We start from the raw sequence: 21,602 nt of genomic DNA on the forward strand, positions 1-21,602 counted from the left end.
CAAAAAAGAGAAGCGTTATTTGCTCAGATTTAATGAATACATTAATTTGAACAATTTGACAAATTAATATATAAGATTGTTTTCTTTCTACAGGTGTGAAAATACGCTAACTTCGTTATCTGAAATTAACGGTAAATTGATTTTATCTTTTTGATGTTGAAGGGGATAATTGGGAGATATGTAACTAGATTTTTATTTGATGTGCAACTATTGGAAAAACATCGAGTAAGAAAGTTTTATAGGAGATGATAGACAAACTACAAAGGGAATGTAATGTTAAATGTTTGCAAAAAACTACTAGATTGGGGTATTGCTCATTTCAAACAACTGCGCGATACACATTAATGAATGAATTTGGAGTTTTTGATTAGCATGCATTTTATGTGGCTTAATTGCTGTAAAGGGTACAGGCTTAATATATTAATCCTTGCGAACAGGGGGAGATTGTGATTCAATTCTATTGAAAAATATACTGTTAGGGTTATTAGTCTTACATTATTATACATTTGCTCGCAATGAAGTACGCTTTGCTTTACTTAGCTCATTAACACAAGAAAAGTTATTATAGTCTACATCTGCTTGCAATGAAGTAAATGCTTTGCTCCTTAGGTAGACCAAACAACAGGAACGTCGAATCCTTTTGGACTGCTGGGATGTGGAGAAGAACCTTCGTCTCTACATGTCCTTCATTTGTTTTGAGAGCTAAAACTTGTATTGTAACTAGGGTCCTTTACTATTGACTTCTCACTCCTATTTTCCCAACCCTCCCTTGAGAGCTGAGACGTCCATTGTAACTATGGTCCTTGAAGCTAAAACAGGGGAAAGATGCGTGTAACGTGAGAATGAACCTGAACAGAGACGAGTCGATTCGATTCTCTCTTGCAAGAATTTCACAGAGGATTGCCCCATCTCTTTATTTGTGCGGGCATTTGAGAATGCCTGTTGGTGAACTTATCATACCACTACTAGGATCCAAGGGTGAAGAGATCATCCTGCCTTTAACTTCCCCAGTAGCCACTAAGTGCTACTCACTGACTATCACTCATTCCTTCATCTATGCTCCAAAGTGCCCTGTCAACTTGATGGGCCAGGACCTTATAAAGATGTGACCTGTCCAGATGGACAACAACTCCAAGACTCTCCTGCAAGGCACCACCAAGCAACTGCCCCAATCTTTGCTGTGTGGGATAGACTGGCTAGTTGGCTTAATAATTGTTTGTTCATGTCGCGCCATGTGGCCAAACTCGCTTTACAATTGTTTGTTAAGATCGTAAAATGTAAGATAGACTGGCCAAACTGGCTTTGCAATTGTTTGTTAGGATCGTGGAATGTAAGATAGGCTAACTAGCTGGCTTTGCAATTGTTTGTCAAGATCGTGGAATGTAAGATAGGCTAATAAGCTGGCTTTGCAATTGTTTGCTTGTATTGTGCAATGTGGCCAACTAGCTTAATAATTGTTTGTTCGAATCGCGCGATGTAAGATAGGCTGCGGCAGTTTGTGTGAGCTATAAAAATATCGTGTTTGCATACAACTTAGCCCTGCAAATGTCTAACCATATCAGCCTAAAGTTTTGTTTACATAAACTTTGTCCTACATCACTGTCTTAGAAATATTTCCCTGTTTTCCTATATAAAGACTGACCCACTGTTCATTCGGAGAGAGAGTTGCAAAGGACACCACGCTGAGCGGTTCACCACTGTTAGAGCTCTCTCTCCATCTTGCAGTCTGGTAATAAACCTATTTCCTTTAAATTGATCTCACTTTTTCTGTGCCTATTCCTGAAGTTGTATTACAGATCTATCAGCTGACATCTACTGGGCTCGCATTGACACTGACTCCGACGGCTGGAAACAAGCCGAACACTACTGGCCTTTGTGACTGCCCTGGGTACGGCACCTACGTACATATGATTTGGTTTCTGACTGCTTGCATTGCACGCTCTACTATGATAGGCAAGGTAATGAGGTCTATACTGATTCGTTACAAACAATTGAAGGACACACTTGGCAAATACATTGTGGCGATTTGTTTATTGGTAACCCGGAGTGGCTTTCAATACACATTTGTCTGATGAACAATTAAAATGGTACATGAAGGATAACCCGCTGGATCTCCCCATGTCACCATCTCATCCACATGTTTCCATGATGATATCTCCTCACTCAGCTAAAGACCTTGGGCCCTTTGTACAAGAATACATGTTGGCTAAGGATTGGAAACCCACCATAACTCAATCTTTGTTTTATTCTTGATGTTTATTGTGTCCAATCTGAAAAAGTCAAACCATGCTTCATTTTGGAGCATCGACTGTTGGAAGACACCATGGTTGTGAAACAATGGACAGTGACATGGCCTCAATGATTCTCGCTGACCTGCCGGACACAATTTGTTCCGTTACTCCTACAGACATGGGCTTGTGTAACATTGCTTTTGCACTTTTCACATGACTTCCAATCCCATGCATGTTGAAAGCAATTTTTATAATTCAACTGTTCATTTCAGTAAATACTACAATGACATTCAAAAATACATTTTTAAAAAGGTACTTAGTCAAGTGAAAACAACAGTGGCTGAGGATGCCAATCACATTTTTGGATTATTATTCATTTAAAAAAAAGCAATACTTTTTGTCACTTTTACTGAACCAAGATGCCTCTTGAATTGTATGAAGTTTCCCTGCTTCTTACCTTGGCGTCTTGTGGAGCTTGGCCGTCTTGGTATTTGTCTCCTTGACTGTCCCCCTCAGGTCAGTGGTGTGCTCCTGGATTAGCTTTGGCATATGGCCAATTCATTCCAACTTGGTCTCAATCGTGGAAGCCTATTGACAAGGAGGACGTTTAAAATGTTAAGACAATTTGAAAAACAAGCACTTTTTAATCAGTGCTTTTTTGATGAAAATGTTGACCATAATTCTTGCTGAACTTTTATTCTTGACAATGAAACTAACCTTCAGAACAATGTTGCTCGACCTCCAGGAACGGTGGGCCACTAAAAAAGCAAACGTGCGGGGTCTCTTTTAAGGTGCTCAGTGTAATATATTGATAATGATAGTTGCCTCGGGTTATGGAAGAGTGTGTAACCACGCCCCTGGAGCCGTGGGGTAGCACAGCGTAACCCGGAAGTAGTAGTGTTGTGTGTCCGGTTTGTGTGTGTGTGTGTAGTTGGAAAGTTGGCAATAAAGAGCTACACGTGTTTTACCCTGGGCTCCGCCGTCTATTACTGTTATGGATATATTAACAGTTATATAACCTGCAAAGTTATTACACTCGGTCAGCTTGATGTCTGCCATCTATAGAAGAAATGGCATGATGAACATTTTGATGGAGAACATTGCATCGCTACAAAGTGGGTTAAGGATGACACATTGAGTTTTTTTCTTGTAAATGTACTTGCTCTCTAGGCATCCTTGACCACCTTGCACACCACCAAGGACTTCAAGAGGAAGATTTGTCTATTTTTTCCCATGCTCAAGGCTATTCTTGAATCCCAGACCTTGAATGAATCCTGCAGGAGCAGCTCTTCTTGTGACTCAATGCATTCATCAAAACCTGAAGGGGGAGAGATGAAGGTGACATGTAAGCAAACTGGACTTGATTCGTGAGCAAATGTTTTGCCATCTTGTCATCATGTTCAGTTATCTTCCAGCATGGAGAGATTCATGGCATCATTGGCATTCTTGGGAATGCCAAGAGTTATATCCAGGGCTTTTTTGAGCTGCTCTTACCCTTCTTCAGAGCATTGCAGCGGATTTTTAAATAAGCCAACAGACGCTTACAATGGCTGCGAGACACTGTTCTCACAGAATAGCGAGAATTTACTGTATTGTTATATGCTCCGTTTGTGATAGAATTATTATGGAATATTCTATATGTGTTGTAAACATTTTTCAATAAGTAGTAATGCTATAAATCAAGTCAAGGGATGGACTTTTTCCTGCATGAATTATATCTCCTACTGCACAGTCGACTCTTCAAGGGCGAAGGCGTTACGGACAGTTCTACCAAATGTTATGACGAAGACTCCAGCAGATTTGAAAATACTGCTTTGTTTACCTTATAAAGAAATTATTATGCTTACTGGTGCAAATAATAATGCCGTTGTTTTGCTTATTGTGCAAATTCTTACGCAGGTGTTCCGATAAAAACAGACAGTGTTTTTATAACCTTCATGCTTATACAATTGTTTAAAACAGCAGAGACAGTTGTTTTTGCGTATGCAATTGTTTAAATCAGATTACCTTTGAATGTTTTGGTTATGTGCCGCTAAATGGAACGAAGAGTATTCCGCTCGTCAGAATGCACTGTGGACTAAGACGGCGTCGCATAGCATTTTCCTTGCAAGTTGTAGGCAGAGTTTGTTGAAAGATGTTTTTCCTTTTTTAATTAAATATTACTAATAATGATTTAAAAGGTTTGAATCATTATTCCAACATTTGGTCCTTCGAGTAGCCGGGGTCAACAAACCGATAGGGAATCCAGACGCTGCGGTTTAATATCTGGAGTGACCGTGCACGGCGAGAATCCCTTTTCCAGGCTGGACTATTTCTCAGCAGCGCCTGTTTTCTAATCGGTTGACGACTATCCTCTTGGTAAGCATCTTTCGACATTTCTGCCGAGTCCGCGTGTGATGGCTGCATATTGTTGACGGGTTCCGAGTGCGCGAAGGGCATCACACGCGAAGGCCTTATTTTGAGAAGTAAGGCTCGCGTCCTGGGGATTAGCGATTTTAAAACCCTGGGTATACTAGTCGATGCCAGGTAACGAGACAGAGCATGAGTCTATAAAACTTGGGGCAGTTCGGGGTGTCCTGTACCGCGGTCCGGATAGGTACAAATATAACTCTGACAGTATATCAGGCTAGGGTATACATTTGTGTTGCGTGTGTTACGTGTGTCGTTCCGCGGAAAAAGAATTTGCTAACTGATAACTAAGTGCGAGCGCGCTCCCTTCTAAAAATGGGCAGCGCAAATGTAAAAGCGGCTATTGACGACGATCCAAAGATGCGTCTGCCGTGTAAAGATTGGAAATTTGTTGAAAATCAAAGCGCTACAAGGGTTAAACATCTAAACTTATGGATAAATAAATATGGATTTGCTGGCCAGCTTAATATGCATAAGATATTGATACTGCAGGATAAAATACGTGCTAAGATTGGGGAAATCTTAACAAAATGGAGCAGGAGGGATATAATGATACCTATTATTGGTTTATGATACATGGGTTAAATCAGTTGATAACGGTGGGACTGGAGACACAGAGGCTGTGTTATTCCACAGAAAAGAGGACGGCTAGCCCGGTGGGGAAGAAGTGTGTTGTTGTCGTTAAAAAGGAGGGCCCCCTCCGACAAATATGACCAGGTCGGGAGGGCCCGTGGGGGACATGGGGAGAAAACGCTATCTCCCCAGCCTGGGGCGCCGCCAATGAGTGATGTGTTTATTGAACAATATCCCATGATCGAAGTTGCTAATACTAATGTGGGCAAGGAGCAGGCTCCTACTAAATTTGGATGTTCGAATCCAAAAGCTGATGGTGGCCCGTTGTGTCATGACGGGCGTAATTTGAATTTAAGAGTGCATGAACTGATTGATCGGGTTACGGGGAAGTTTAAAACAAAAGTTAATTATACCGTGATCAGCAGAGCTAAGCAGAGGGATGGTGAGCCTTTTGCAGAATATCAAATCAGGATGTCGGCTTGTTTTAAGGCCAACAGCGGCCTCGCTGAAGACCACGCGGTGGGCAGCATTTATCAGGAGCAGCTAAAAAATGTGTTGCATGCTCATTCAAATTATACTTATATATATTACATATATCGCGTGATTGCCTGGACAAAAATGTCTCTAAAAACAAGGCAGGCCTGCTCAAAATGATTTGAATGAGGATTTTGAACATGAGGATGTTGAGCAAATTTTAAACCAGATATCACATTCTTTGGGATTGAATTCAATTGGATTTTTTTGTGTGATGCTGAAAGTTGTAAAATGGCAATTAAAATGGTTATTTCAAAGAATGAAATGGCTTATTGTGGCTTATCCTGGTTTCGTTCCCGTCTGCTAGCGGGAATATTTTGGTTAACAGAAATACAAAACAGCAAATTAAATGTTTAGCGGGGTTGCCAAAACTGCGTTTTGGTCAGACTCTAAACTTGCCGAATAATGCTTTGATTGCGGGGGGAGCGCTCTGTTTTGATGCGGCTGAATATTACAATAATTGGCCTTGGGGGTGCTGAAGCAAACTTGAGGGCAGAAATGGGTTTTGCTATGATATAGTTGTGCTTGCAGCATATTGTAATTTAGTCTTCTCTAAAAAATAATTGCTCACAGGAGGCACAAGAGGGGAAGCATTGGGCACAAAGAAAAGAGAGCACTTAGGAATGTCAACAGTGATAAGCTGCTTCTGCAGCGAGCGTGAAGGTCACAGTCAGCGGGTAAGGGGGCGCTTCCGTTTAAACATTTCAGAATAAGAACAAAACATGGTCTGCAAGGGATGCAGAGTTCCGCGATTATCTTCGCATTTATTTTTGGGATTTAATCAGAAATGTCTTTCGAGGTGATAGTAAATCTGTTTGGCAAAGATCGATTTGGTAAAAGCTTTGGAATTGGGAATAATACTGTTATTATTGGTTTCTTTTTACTTTAATATAGGAGATTGGCTGGTTAAAGAAAAATGAATGGATTTTTTTACAATATTATGGCATATTGGTTACAATTTGTGGGTCCTTTATTAAGCATTGAAAATTGTAATTAGGAAATGCCTAGTAAAAGGTGGATTTCACTAATTTAATTATTGTAGATTTTTCTTGTGGTAACAGGGAGCTATAAGAAATGGCTCTTATCTTAAGTAAACATAGTATGGGGTGATTTGCAATTTATGTCTTAAGTATTAAGGGTTATTTGGTTGTTAAAGAAATCAGACATGAAATTAACAATGCGGAAATGAGAAATTTCATGGCATTCGTCCAAATTGTTAGGTAAATTGAACCTGGCTGGGGTAGATAAGATAATTGGTTAAGGATAGGCATAGTTTCCCTGGAAGAAACATGGAGCGTCTTTAGGTGCACAAAAGACTTTCCTTGTTTGACCTGAAGGGGGCGTATGCTTTGCTATAGGTCATATTGATGACTATTGGGACGTTATTACTGTCTATTGCTTTAGAGGCATACACATTAAGAATTTAGCCAAAACTTACTGCATTGCAATTATGGGGTTAATACAACTGAATGTTACGGTGATAACGATGGGCAATAACAAGCTTAGATAAAGGGGACTATCTACAACAAATTCAGGTGGGGCCTTTCATAGTGTGAAACGAGTGATGAAATAATGTCTATGTTTAAAAATAACATCTCCAAATTATAAAATATCAACCTTGGAGAAATGCTTTAAGTAGATGGGTTGACTAGAATGGGCAAAATTCGATAACATTGAAAGGGGGTGTAACTTAATGCAGAACAATGAGATAAAGTTTTTTGCAAACGGTTAAAATACTAAAAGGGGGTGTGTGTGTGTTTCAATGTGTGCAACTTTTCCGTTATTGCATTATTGGCGAATAGATAGTTAATCACAGCCACTCGCATGGCAATCTACATGCTGACTGAATGGGGTAAGGGGCGGTGGCAATTGAACAAATTTCTATTTTTAGATATGTGGCATGTGAATCTAATACATTAATTATCTAGTTTCTTCAGGCATCAATCTTGATGATTGGGGGAGCACTCTAAATTTCTTGATTATGAGTGCCAGCGTGGATGAGTGTCTGTCTTTTGTGTTTCAATTGGCTAGCCACCAAGATATATCAATATTCTAATATCAAGGTGGAATATTTCTGAAATCGCTGATAAGCCTTTCGAGGACGGCGGTGGCAGAGTAGGACAGAAACAAAAAAGAAAAGAATTTCGCCAAATGAAATTTTTGATTTCTGCAATGGGAAATTTTGGGAACCTGGGGGACTAAACAAAAACAAAAGACTTATCTGGGAGGGCTGCCATTTTGAGTCATGCTAAATTTCATGCCTCAAAAAAGGGGGAGGTTATATATTCAATCTATATGCAGATATATGGCAAAAACACGGGCGATTCCCCCTTATGTCAAGCTACAAAAGCTACATATCCATTTCAAAGGATACACATGGATTTTATAGAATATGTGTGGTACATAACAGTCCTAAAACAGATTGGGGAAACCTTGTTGCAGAAACTGGTCTAGATTGGCAAGCTTGGATGACACACGTGTGCGAAAAAACCATCAGGCCTTCGATAAAATTAACCCATATGGTGGGGCATTGCAAATCATAATTCAGACTGACAAATTAACTTGTGGATCTTTGTCTGACGTTTTTCCTAAGTCCATGGGTAAGAAGGTCGTCAGAGATGGAAACACCCGGATCCGCCATAGTAAAATTAAAATCTGAGATGACCAGAGAATTCATTTCTGCAACGGGGAGTTCCGAAACGGGAGGCGGTAAGAAATAATTGGTTATTGTTGATGGAAAATGCAGCTATTATAAATCAAACCTGTATCAAACCTGTATAACATGTATGGGGGGCCGACCTCTCTTAAGAGTAGTACCCGCGCAAATTACCCCTGATTGTGTAAAGGAGATAATGACAAAAGAATATGTAAGCCCAAAATGTATGAAATGAAATAATGTCTACCCAGTTACAACGGCAGCAAAGGACAAGCCTAACTTTTCAACAAATGTTAGCGTTTAATCATTTTACCTGCTTAGTCCTCACAGGGCACGGTCCGGCACTGGGAGCGATAAATGTGACGTGGTGTGCCCACGTCCTAAAACAGACTGCACCCCTGATTCCACGTTCTGACCTATGGTGGTGGTGGGGTCAAAACAAATTATACGACTCCTGCCACAATGACAGCAGGACTTTGTGCCTTGGTCTCACTGCTATTACCAGTGTCTGTTTTTCCATCTACAGTAGAGGAGATACTATTGGCTGCACAGAAATCCGGTATGATGGCGGGCCCCTCGCGACGGCGTCGCATGGAGAGAGGGTGATCCGACATACATTGATGCGATTGGCATCCACGGGGCGTACCAGATGAGTATAAGTTGGCTAATCAGATTGCAGCAGGTTGGGAGTATATTTTTCTTTTAATTACTCCAAACAAAAATGTTGATTGGATAAATTACCTGCATTACAATGTCCAAAAACTTGGAAATTATACTGAACAGGGATTTGTGGCGATAAAGGAACAACTGGCAGCCACTAGTCTGACGGCGTTCCAGGATCGTGCAGCGGTTGAAATGCTTCTTGAAGGAGCAGGGGGCGTATGCAACGTTTGAAAATGTTGCACTCAACAACACGTCCCCCACTGGGTCCCACACCAGGGCCAACGATGGCCTGCAGACCCTAAACCGCAAGATGAAAAAGCATCCTGGAGTAGAATAATGTCCGCTGACAGATTTGTGGACTCACTAATAATGATTTGGCCTAATTTGTGGTAGCCCTTTTTGCTACGATTTTGACATTATGTGGGTGTTGTATTATTCCCTGCTTAAGATCTTTGATGAGCCGACTTATAACCACTGCGATTGCCCCTACAAATTCCAGATTGCATGAATTATATCCCCTACTGAAACGTGCTGACACTAACAGTGAATTCCAGGAGCATGGTAATTACGAGGATGGATTGGACGAAAATGATTTTGTTTTCTGCTTTCAGACCTGCCGAACGAGTAGGGCCTAAGCGGGTAAAATTAAAACAGCCAACGGAGATATTCCTCTCTTCTTGGATTTGCCATAAAATAAATAACGAACATATAATAAAAAAAGGGGGAATGTTGGGTTCATTCTGGGATGTTACTATATGTTCATTTGGAATTAATGGAATAAAGCTGAAAGGAAGTTTTATTAAGGGGATCATGTGCAAATTTATAATATAGGGGGGAATGATGGAATAATCATTATTATAAATGTGTTTGCAATGAATATAAAGCCTTATAATATACATGCTTACTATATTAATCAATATATTTGCTCATCCTAAATGTGTAACTATATTAAACAATATATATATATGTGTTGATCGCTTTCAACGAAGACAAACGCTTACGCCAAGGTCGCTCTCCAGGACAGCTGGGATCAGCGAGAGATACAAGTACGCAAAGACATAAAACAATACACTGAGTTCTTCGAGGACTGTTTACTGGGAGATAGACCTCGCAACCCAGCCACCCGGATGCAAGTTCGCAATGATCTACGAAGGACTCATAAATTGTTTTGTCTGGGACACCGGCAGTTTACCTTATAAAGAAATTATTATGCTTATACTGCAAATTCTTACGCAGGTGTTTTTCTTTCAATGGCAATTGTTTAAATCAGATTACCTTTGAATGTTTTGGTTATGTGCCGCTAAATGGACCGAAGAGTATGCCGCTCGTCAGAATGCACTGGGGGCTAAGACGACGTCACATTGCATCTCCTTCGAAGTTGTAAGCAGAATTTGTTGAAAGATGTTTTTCCTTTTTTAATTAAATATTACTAATAATGATTTAAAAGGTTTGAATCATTATTCCAACACTTATCAAACAAATAAAAGTATTAGTATACTTTTAGTTAGACAGTATTTAGATCGTTTCAACAGTAATTAGACTCTAAATACTGTAAATACTGTTGAAACGATCTAAATACTGTTGAAACAATCTACATATCTAATATCAAAATATCAATATGAGCACTCATTTAACACATCAATAAGAGCACTCATTTAACACATCGGCTGCTGCCATTGACTGTCATAGGCGTCCAATGAACCTTCATTCTCTCTGGGAGAACTTGCAATGTTGAAATACTTTAGATTAGATGGTCATTTTTATCAAACAAATAAAAGTATTAGTATACTTTTAGCCCGGAACTTTGACATTAAAATAAAAGGCAATAAGTAAAATTAATTTATTAAAAAGAAGACAAAGCAAATTCAAAAACTTAAAAATTCTAACAATCTCTGGGAGAAATAAAAGCACTCATTTAACACATCAGCTGCTGCCATTGACTGTCATAGGCATCCATTAACATATTATTATTTTATTAACCAAATAAAAGTGGGGATTTGGATTAAATGTTCCGACATCCGCGTGCCACACAAGATCTACATCCGGGTTACCACGAGGGATCTCCATTCTTCTCCGGACGGCCAAGTACGCGACTACTCTCCATTCGGCGTGCAAGCAATCAGAGACGAACGACAACGACCGCGAATTGACCGTAAGTAGCACTCTTTAATGAAAATGACCTGGACATTTTGTCACCCAATGTTAAAATCTATCAATTGCATGCCAATTAGTATTATATTTGTTCATATCCATACGAGTGACGACGACTATCGAAACGGCCGCGCGCGCGAGAAAATACTGGAACCAAACCAAAAGACCGGCGACAAAGAGATCGGAGACCAATCGACCGTTTACCCCCCTCAACCCCCCCAATGTTAAAATCTATCAGTTGCATGCCAATTGGGTGAACAAATTTGTTGATATCTATACGAGTGACGACAACTATCGAGACGGCCGCGCGCGCCTGTGCTCGCGAAAAGTTTATATATATATATATATATATATATATATATATATATATATATATATATATATATATATATATATATATATATATATATATATATATATATATATATATATATATATATATATATATATATATATATATAGATATAGATATATATATATATATATATATATATATATATATATATATATATATATATATATATATATATACATATATACATATAGTATTATCATTCCTAAGGTTTATTCAAACTTTCTATTGGTAAATTGATCTATGATATATGTTGTAGGCCACGAGTATCAAACCCCTGTTAATATATATTGTTTGGCTTCACGTATTTTTCTTATAAATATGAAAACATGTGTTAATATTAATAGGATAATAGTACGTATAACTAAGTGGCATATTCATTAATCCCGATACTCGTATCATCAATTTGCTTTTTGTATATTTACATTTTAATACCGTTAAACCTGGCAAACACTTTGACTGGTGTCTCTATATATTTTAACAGAGTTCATACCCGAATGGCTTTTCTCTAAATTAAATGATTTCGTTATTTTCTTGGTTGTATTGATTGTATGAGTTTTTAAAACGAAATGACTAAAAAAGATCAGTTGGTTATAATTTTTCCATTGGAGAAAAGGTTTATAATTCACACAAAATTTCCACAATGTTTTGTATTTCTATTCTTTTTTTCCTTTCTCTTTTTTATGTTTTTCCCGTCTGAAGGCAAAATCGTCGCCGCTTGTATATGACGTCATCGCCACTCGCCGTCTCGTCCATTTGCTGTCGAACGACGGCGCTTGCTATACTTTTGGAAAGCGATTTGCTTCTTTTTTTAATCACTTCTTAGCCGTATGACTAATCCAATAAAAGTGTGCGAAATCCATACGAGACCACACAAAAAATCCTTTAATCTCGAATCTTTTGGATGAACGGTGACATTTTTGGCGTTCTTAGCTTAGCCGAGTTTAGCTGCTGGCAAAGAGAGGAAACACGACTCTTGAAATTAACGGTTCGTCTATCAAGCAAATATCAAGCCCGAAAATGTCAGGTGAGTTAACTTTTCCTGTTTTTGGTGAGAATTTGTGACAAATCCCATTTTTTCATCAGTTCCTACTATGTTGCAAAATGTACGCAAAATACACAATTCGAGCAGGGGACCCCCAAAAAGACACACCCACGGAGAACATGACGCCATCAAGTCTCGACTGTTTGCAAAAGGTGCTTTTCTTTTTTATTCGTATTCTATTTTAGCCACTTTTTGTGTTTAATCGCTCTCCCAATTAAACGTTTCTTAAAGACTATTCCTTCAAATATATAAAGTATTAATTATAGAGCTATAGTTTTCTTTACCAACTCATTCTTTGACAGCAGTTTGATGATTTTAAAAGTTCTGTAATAAAGATGAAACAACTCGTTTCTTACACTACGAAAAGTAAATAATAAAACCTGCAGGCGTATTTATTTCTCAAAATTTACCTTCAAACCAAAAGTTGCTGTAATATGAAATAAATAAAATAATCAACTGAAGACATCAACATTTGCAAGCAGATTATTTTCAGCCTCACAAAAAGAAATAATGTAAATTAACCTCACGCATGTCCATTAAAAAATAAAAGAAAAAGTTGGATGTACTTAACCCATTTTAACCCAAAATAACAAGTTTTAGATTTTTGCAACGTTTCAAGAACATGACCATAAAACTAAAAAAAAGATAAAATATTTAAAATCTGAATTCACCACTATTTTGGCTTTAAATTGTGTAGTGGATGATTGGATTCAACCTGAAAGGTGACTTTTCTGGCATATATCTTTGCAAAATAATCTACCATAATGTGATAATAAACGTGTAAAAGTAAGAAAAAAAAGTTTCCCCATTTTTGACTGCATGTAGCGACACGTATTATCTTTGTATTTTGCAGGTTTCAGAGAATATCTTGGTCCTGATGGGCAAGACTTTGTTGGCCTTAAAGAGCTCCCCCAAATCAAAGAGGAGGAGCCAGAGTTCCCTCAACAACAAATGGGAGACGAGCAACTTCCAATCAAAAGGGAGGAAGATCATTTCACCTGGTCACTTGGTGAGTTCGTGAAGAGGGAAGATGTTCTGGGCATGGCCGGCGAAGGTGCGGAGCCTGCAAACACCACAACATGGACCCAAATTAAAGAGGAGGAGCCAGAGTTCCCTCAACAGTGCAAAAGAGAAGAGCAACCTCCAATCAAAAACGAGGAATGTGTCAAATGGTCAACTGGTGAGCCTTTCAAGAGTGAAGATGATCTGGGCGTGGCCAACAGAGGGGCGGAGCTTCTAAGTGGCAGCTCAACAGAAGGATGGCGAGCAGAAAATTTAATTGCTCCTTTATCAGATGACAACGACTTGCTTTTTGACGATGATGATGTTGAAGATGTTAAGAAAAATCCCAGTGGCGACAAATTCTGCAAATGCTTTCAGTGTGGGAAAACCTTTGGGAAAAAATCTTCTTTGAAAACACATATGAGGAGCCACACTGGGGAGAAACCCTTATGTTCAGTTTGTGGTAAAACATTTACACACAAGGGAACATTTAAAAGACACACAAGAACCCACACTGGTGAAAAACCATTTTCGTGTTCAGTTTGTGGTCAAAGTTTCACACGGAAGGGAATCTTAATTAGTCATGCAATAACACACACAGGTGAAAAGCCATTTTCGTGTTCAGTTTGTGGTCAAACATTCACACAGAAGGGAAGCTTAATTAGTCACTCAAGAACCCACACTGGTGAAAAACAATTTCCGTGTTCAGTTTGTGGTCAAAGATTCACACGGAAGGGAATCTTAATTAGTCATGCAAGAACACACACAGGTGAAAAGCCATTTTCGTGTTCAGTTTGTGGTCAAACATTCACACAGAAGGGAAGCTTAATTAATCACACAAAAACCCACACTGGTGAAAAACAATTTTCGTGTTCAGTTTGTGGTCAAAGATTCACACGGAAGGGAAATTTTAAAAGACACACAAGAACCCACACGGGTGACAAACCATTTTCATGCTCAGTTTGTGGTCAAACATTCACACAGAAGGGACACTTAATTAGTCATGCAAGAAGCCACACTGATGAAAAAACATTTTCATGTTCAGTTTGTGGTAAAAGATTTACAGAGAAGGGAAGCTTAAAAAGGCACACAAGAACCCACATAGGTGAAAAACCATTTTCCTGCTCAGTTTGTGGTCAAAAATTCACACGGAAGGGAAACTTAATTAATCATGCAAGAACACACGGGTGAAAAACCATTTGCGTGCTCAGTTTGTGGTAAAAGCTTTACAGAGAAGGGAAATTTAGAAATACAGACGCTCCCCTACTTACGAACGCAATTGGTTCCGAACGATTGTTCATAAGTTGAATTTGTTTGTAAGTTGATTCAGTGCTATATTTTGTATTATAATTTATGTTTAAGGCCAATATAAGTATATTGAAGGTTTATACAAGTGCATTTGTATGTTTAAGGCTTGTATAAGTAACACGCATTGGTTTGTACTGAAAAAAAACATTTAATAAAATGGAGAGAATATGTACAGTACTGTAGAGAGAGATTTATGTATTAGAAACTGGCCAAAAGAAGCGACCTAATGACGATTGCAGTTTTATTCTTTTTTTCATCATAAATGATGAGGTAGCACTGTATGGCATCATTCAATTGATTTGCAAACTTTGTGCAACGTTCAATATTTGGGTCCTGCTGCTCGATCTTTTTGTTTATAAATGGTACTGAATGTGCAACGCTCACCACTCTCACGCGCATCAAGCTTCGTTATTATTGCCACTCGTTTCAAATGAAATGGCTTGCCTCTTCCTTGCAACTCCCTCAACAGAAGCCTTTAGCTTTTTACCAACCATATTCAATATTGGATGCATGAGATATTTAATGATACAAATGAAAAAGGTTCTTTGCACACTGGAGATACATTCACGCACTTCCGCATTGCAACGAAGAAGAAGGGAAGGTAGATGCTGGGTGAGCTGAGCTCTCACAGCGCCAGGCGTCGGTATTAGCGGCGGAAAGAAGTACTACTCCGAAAGAGGGGCGAAATACAAAATTGGATTTGCGAACATTTTTGGACTTAAACGCAATTTCAGACATGTTCGTATGTACCGTTGTTCGTAAGTTGAATGTTCGTAAGTAGGGGAGCGTCTGTACACACAAGAACACAGACTGGTGAAAAACCATTTTCGTGCTCAGTTTGTGGTCAAAGATTCACACAGAAGAGAAACTTAAATAGTCATGCAAGAACACACACACAGGTGAAAATCCATTTTCATGTTCAGTTTGCGGTAAAGCCTTTTCTCAAAAGAAAGATTTACAAAGACACACACTGGCAAAAAAACATTTTCCTGTTTGTGGTCGAAAATTTTCCCAAAGGAAAGCTTAAAATAACACTTATTAACCCACACTGGAGAACAATGTCTTCCTGCTCAGTCTGTGGCCACAGATTCGCTACAACCGCCCAATTAAAAAGCTACACAATTGAAAAACCTGAAAAAAAGACTTAACAACCCGCACAGGAGAAAAGCCCTTTTTTGCTCAATTTGTGGTAGGAATATCTTAAAAACACAATTACCCACATCCGTCAGAAACCCTTTTTCTGCTCAGCTTCTTGCCAGAGATTTAGTCGTAAGGATAGACTTAAAAGACACAAATGTGTTGTGATAAGCATTGGGCAATGACGGCTTTGCTTGCTTTATCAATTTCTGTATGAAAGATCATTGTAATCGCAGTATAATTGTATTTTGCATTCTGAAAATCTTGTTTACACTTTTTAATGTGTAAAATCGATCCACTATTCAAATACAGTAATATCTTAAGATACGAGCTTACTGCGGGATTGAGCTAGTATGTCAATTAACTCGTATCTCAAGTCAATTCTTCCCATAGAAATGAACAAAATACAAATTAATCTGTTTCCATCCTAAAAAAAACACCAAAATTTGTTCTAATTTACTACCGACTCACAATTGGGAACCATCTGGTATGCTCAAATCTCAAATTTGTCTCGTATGTTGGAACACTTGTAAGTCAAGGTATTACTGTATAAGAAAATTGAGTTTCGTTGAAGATTTTATTTAATTTACTATCTAAATAATATGGAAAATATCGTCACAGTTAAAGACCTGCCTAAGAAATTTGAAAATTTGCAGTTTTTGTCTATTGAATTTGCAAGCAAATCCAATAAGAATATTGAGTGTTATTCAAACATGATACATTTGAATGAAAATGATTGATATATTGAATCTAGGATCTAAGAAACATTATAAGAAATATGGTGTGAAAGATAATGAATTTGCTCAAAATAAATAAATAAGTCGTACAATGTCCTTATACTTTTGTCATATTATAAGATGAATCATGATTTTAAACCGAGGCCAGAACCAGAACATGCTCTCAAAGTGTATGAAACTAGAATGCAATTAAAAACTTGTTGTTGTTAATATTTGAAATAGATGACAAAAAGAAAAATGGACTAAATGTAATGAAATAAAAATGAATTTTCCTATTTGACTATTTTCTGTTCCTTTTTCACAATGAATTTTAGGCCGTACCTGACATGTTTCGCGGTATCACTAACGCCTTCATGAGAATATCAAGGCATTTCAAAAAAACAATGTGTTTTTTATCAAATTCCGATCTTGTGAAAATGATGCGATCAGGCCCGATTTCCGAGCTGATTTTTGATCAGTAGGAATCCCTCAGAAGAAAATGAGAAAGGAGAAGTTTTACCGAATTAATAATTTTCAAGAACAAATTTTCACAGCAATGGTAACACTTGGAAGTGGGGTAGTTTGCTTCTACCAAAAAGAACTGATGTTTGTAGCAGAGAATGGTTTCGATCCATTGACCTCTGGGTTATGGGCCCAGCACGCTTCCGCTGCGCCACTCTGCTTCTTCTGACATATCACTTCACACTTTACAAGGTAACTCACAAAACTAATCAATCACATTGAAGCAGATATACTGAGAGCACGTGGGTATTCCCACCTGCTGACGGAGCTCCTGAGGACCACCAGCGCAAGAACCTCGGTCTCGGCCGGGGACTGGCATAGCCTTGGTTAGTCCTGCTATTCACAGAGTCATCCATTACGCATTTAAAAATTTCCATTACAATAAAAAAGGCGGTACGAGACATTCGGCCCAGGGATTTACAAAATAATATACCATGTTGAATTTAAACATGCACTTAAGCTAATAATACCCCACCGACGAATCATTACCTTATCGTGGTGGTGGGGTTTGTCAGTCCCAGTGACCCTTGGAGCTATGTTGTCCGGAGCCTTGAACCCCGGGGTAGGGTTATCCATGGAAAACTGGTCTGATGCGAGGGATCAGACGAAGAATGGCTCAGAAGACCTCTTATGATGAGCAACATTATTGGACGACATCTTCCCTCACCCGGACGCGGGTCACCAGGGCCCCACTCTGGAGCCAGGCTCGGAGGAGGGGAGCGATGGCAAGCGCCTGGTAGCCAGGCCTAGACCCATGGGGCCCGGCCGGGCACAGCCCGGAGAGGCGACGTGGGTTCCCCCTCACATGGGCTCACCACCTGTGAGAGGGGCCAAAGAAGGCGATCCCCGGCTGCAGAAACTATCTCTTGGGGTGTGGAATGTCACCTCTTTGGTTGGGAAAGAGCCTGAGCGTGAGGTTGAGAAATTCCGGCTCGACATAGTTTGGCTCACCTCTACACAGCTTGGGTTCCGGTACCACCCCTCTCGAGGGGGGTCGGACACTCTTCCAGCATCCCTCCATCTTCGGGTGGGGGGACGGCACCTGATTTTTGTTTGTGTGCGTGCACCAAACAGCAGTTCAGAGTACCTACCCCTTTTGGAGTCCTTGGAGGGGGTGCTGGAGAGTGCTCCTAATGGGGACTCCCTTGTTCTGCTGGGGGACTTCAATGCTGATGTTCTTCTTCTTCTTCTGCCACTGGAACACAGATTAGTTCATCCAGGGATTTGCCCAGGCCGCAATGGTAGCGTTCGGTCATTAAGGCCGGACAGCGGAGCCATAGGTGTTCAGACGGCTCAGTCTCCTCGTCGCACAGGCGGCAGCGTTCCGAGTCGGATTTCCCCATAAGGTGGAGCCAACGGTGGAGCAGGGGGTGGTGTCCAGTGCGGAAACGAATCAGGTCTGTGTGGTCTCCTTTCGATAGGGCAAGTTCTTCCTCTGTGACTTTCGTAGTGTAGGTCTGCAAAAGGCGGGGGTGGGAGGGGGTTAGCGATCTTCACGTTGGATGACGGCGCGTCTTGTGGCTGCGTCCGGGGAGGTATGGGTTTGGTCATCTGATGAGCCAAGTTTAGCTAGGGCATCGGCCAGGTCGTTACCGCATGTGTTGCAGTGGCCCGGGATCCACAGTAGCTGTAGTCGCTTAGGCGGAGGGAAAAGGGCGATGTCACCCTGAAGTCTCCGAATGGCGGGGTCTTGCGTGTGGGGGGTTCCCATAGCTTGGACCAGCGATTTGTAGTCACTGAGGATGATTGATGTCTGCCAGTCTGCTGTTTCCCTCAGCCAGGAGAGTGCCTCGGTCAATGCCACTTTTTCAGAGTGGTAGGAGCTGCTGCGGGCGCCAGTGGCACCATGCCATTGGTGGATGATTGCAGTCTCCTTAATGACGACGAAACCTGCACCACCGTCCGCAGTGCCTTCTTTGGTGGATCCATCTGTGAAGATCTGTAGGTCCGGTTCACCCATGCTTCTGATGAGCTCTTCGGCCTTATCTCTTTGGATGATGGTCGGCATGTGTTTAGAGACTTCAGTAAAGGCGGTTTGGATAGGGGGGTAATAGCCAGGGTGGGCAGGGGTGGGAAGAGTATGTACAAGGGGTATGGAGTTCAAGAGCGGTAAGACAGGGAAGGGTCGAAGATCGCCAGTCTGGCTTCTTTTGTAACCGCATTTTGATGTTTTCATGGAGAAGGCGGTGTCGGGGATCAGAAGGAGGCAGCTGGTTCCAGGCATCAGCTTTAAGAAGTGCTTGTAAATTGAGGCGGGATGAGAGGGGTGTAAGATGCGCCTCATGTAGGACTGTTTTGGTGGGGGTAGACCTGAGGTGGTGGGTTATGGCGCGGGCTGCTTCCAGTTGGGCAGTTTCAAGGGATTTGAGGTGAGTTTGGGCCAGCCAGGGGGCCCATGCCGGTGATGCGTACTCTGCGAGACTTCTTTGGGTGGCAATATACACCGTTCTAAGGTCGTTCGGTTGCCAACCCCAAGATGTGCCACTGAGTTTGCGGAGGAGATTTGTTCTTTTGGACATGGTTTGGAGGACTTTTTTCGCTTGCTCCGCAAACGTGAGTTGTCGGTCGAAGGATACGCCAAGGAAAGTGGGGGTGGGGTTATGCTTGAGGGTGGCGCCATTTATTGAGATCTTTGGTTGCCATTTGGCCTCAGCTGAGTCCAGGCTGAAGAATGATGCCTCACACTTTGTGGCGTTAAGGTTTAGGTGTGCTTTGGAACTCCACCTCCAGACTTTTTCAACCTCCGTTTGAAGTCTGCTTTCCACCTCCTCTTTGTTCCTACCCCGACAAGCAAGAGCCAGATCGTCTGCATAGGCGCTGACCAGGGTGGAATCGTTGAACTTGTCGAGGAGGTCATTAATGTAGATGATGAATAGGAGGGGCGACAGGACCCAGCCTTGGGGGAGCCCTTCTTTGAAGGTTCTGCTCCTGCCGGCGGTATTGTTGATCTTGACCCTGCCTGTGCGATTTGTGAGCCAGTTGGCGATCCATCTGATGAAGCGGTAGGGGACCCCCAGGTCTGCCATTTTTTGTAAGAGACCTGTTCTCCATACCTGGTCGAATGCCTTGCTGAAGTCAAAGAAAGTTGCAAGCGTGCGTTGTCGTTGAGTCGACTGGAAGCCATCAGAGATGAACTGCGACAGTCGCAGGGCCTGGTCCGTCGTGCTTCTTCCCTTTCGAAAACCGGCTTGCCAATGGCTGAGAAGCTGTTTATCTTCCAACCACCAGGCGAGACGGTTCACGATGAGCCTTTCCATCGTTTTGCTAAACGTAGAGGTGAGGGCGATGGGTCTGTAGTTTGCAACGTCCTTTGGTGACTTCCCTTTTTCGAGGAAAGGGATGATGGTGGCCACTCGCCAAGCTTGTGGACACCAGCCCTCTAGCCAGCTGGTGTTGACGATATGGAGTAGTTCGGGGAGGATGATTGCCGGGAGATTTTTCAGAAGGTCCGGGGCTATGTTGTCAGGTCCAGCTGCCTTACCCGCTTTAAGTTGGGCCATCGCTGTCTGCAGTTCATTATCGGTGAACAGAAGCTCGAGGAATTGTCGCGGTGAGCCAAGTAGTCTGCGGGTAGCTGTACGTAGAGAACGCACTGCTCGTCTGCTCCGCTTGTCACTCTTGCGTCCACTGACCGAGGCATATTCCCTGATAAATGCTGTTGCCTTGGCTCGGTCACTCACGTACTCCTTGTTCTTGTAGACCAAGGACTCGCCAGATTGTTGCGTTTTGGTGCCTGAGAGGGATTTTTACTAAATACCAGGCTTGTCCCGTATATTTTGTCTCGGCGATCTTGGCGAGGTGTAAGCGCCATGCGTTTCTTTTCGCTTCCGTGGTTTTTTTCTTTGATCTGTTGACAGAGTGCTACCCATTCTTTCCTATTTTGTTGGAGGTCTCGACGTAGTCGATTCCTTTCGCGGATGAGGTCCTTCAGGTCCTGTGTCAACCATGGGAGCTCCTTCTGGCGGATAACTTTGACCGGTATTGTAAGTGCTGCTCCCTCTTTCATGTGTTGCACTAAGAGGGAGAGCTTTACCGGGGCTGTGGCTGCTGCGGAGATTAAGGGTAGGCGATCTACGAGGATGGTACGATACCTCTTCCAGTCAGCTTTCGAGAAGTTGGGTCGTACTCTTCTTTGTTGGCATTCGACACGGAGAGCATGGTTCCACCTAATCAGAATCAGTCTGTGGTCGAAGGTCATCTCGTCGATCGGTTCCCATTGCAGATGTTCGGCCGTGGTGGGGTCAGCGATTGTTAGGTCGGGGGCACTCATGCCTGCTCCTTGTTGGTATCTGGCAGTCCGTGT

The 21,602-nt window shown here is 41.3% G+C and overlaps 1 protein-coding gene across 8 annotated transcripts in view; it reads left to right on the top strand.

Annotated features, from left to right (window-relative positions):
* LOC144065970 (uncharacterized) overlaps positions 1-21,602 on the top strand; it is a 102,114-nt gene that overhangs the window by 66,004 nt on the left and 14,508 nt on the right. For 2 of the 8 annotated variants that reach the window (XR_013297367.1, XM_077589218.1), the window contains one exon: positions 610-6,366. The exons of 3 other annotated variants lie outside the window; for them this stretch is intronic. Coding sequence is in view for 4 of the 5 variants with exons in the window: in XM_077589218.1 (XP_077445344.1) it covers positions 610-740 (131 nt within the window). In the remaining variant the exon portion in view is untranslated. Of the gene's footprint in view, positions 1-93; positions 132-609; positions 6,367-21,602 lie in introns of those variants that run through there. 3 more of the 8 variants (XM_077589221.1, XM_077589222.1, XM_077589219.1) reach the window with 3 other exon arrangements.

The sequence above is a fragment of the Stigmatopora argus genome, chromosome 20 (genome assembly GCF_051989625.1).
Source record: "Stigmatopora argus isolate UIUO_Sarg chromosome 20, RoL_Sarg_1.0, whole genome shotgun sequence".
Lineage (NCBI taxonomy): Eukaryota > Metazoa > Chordata > Actinopteri > Syngnathiformes > Syngnathidae > Stigmatopora > Stigmatopora argus.